Source organism: Wasmannia auropunctata, unplaced genomic scaffold (genome assembly GCF_000956235.1).
Source record: "Wasmannia auropunctata unplaced genomic scaffold, wasmannia.A_1.0 LD336090.1, whole genome shotgun sequence".
Lineage (NCBI taxonomy): Eukaryota > Metazoa > Arthropoda > Insecta > Hymenoptera > Formicidae > Wasmannia > Wasmannia auropunctata.
The window spans coordinates 4,508,336-4,508,694 of NW_012026800.1; the positions used below are offsets into that span (position 1 = coordinate 4,508,336).

Below are 359 nucleotides of genomic sequence, written 5' to 3' on the forward strand. Positions count from 1 at the left end.
ACCACGTTCCTTACATTCCTTATGTTCACCAAAGATATGACTAGGAATGTTGAATAAATCTTTTTGTAATTCCTTAATTTTGTAACTTTCAGGCTGCTTCTCTTGCATTCTTTGTGCTGCAGCTTCTGTTATTTCATTGCGAATTTTTTTAATATTGTATTTTACAATATTTCGGCATTGAATAAACTTCCGATTTCTACGCATATTTGGTTGAGTAGTTTCCGAAAGTGTTTTTAATTTTTTACATAAATTACGCAACAAGTGATTAGTGCATTCAATTTTTTTCACTGTTACGTTATGCTCAATATACGGTTTATTATTAATGATAGACTGATACACGCTGCTATCACCATCGGCAA

At 31.8% G+C, this 359-nt stretch overlaps 1 protein-coding gene across 1 annotated transcript in view; it reads right to left on the minus strand.

Annotated features, from left to right (window-relative positions):
- Nucleotides 1–359, minus strand: part of LOC105448086 (venom prothrombin activator nigrarin-D-like) — a 12,518-nt gene that overhangs the window by 10,692 nt on the left and 1,467 nt on the right. The window contains exon 4 of the mRNA XM_011686448.1: nucleotides 3–125. Within this exon, the coding sequence (XP_011684750.1) occupies nucleotides 3–125 (123 nt within the window). The remainder of the gene's footprint in view (nucleotides 1–2; nucleotides 126–359) is intronic.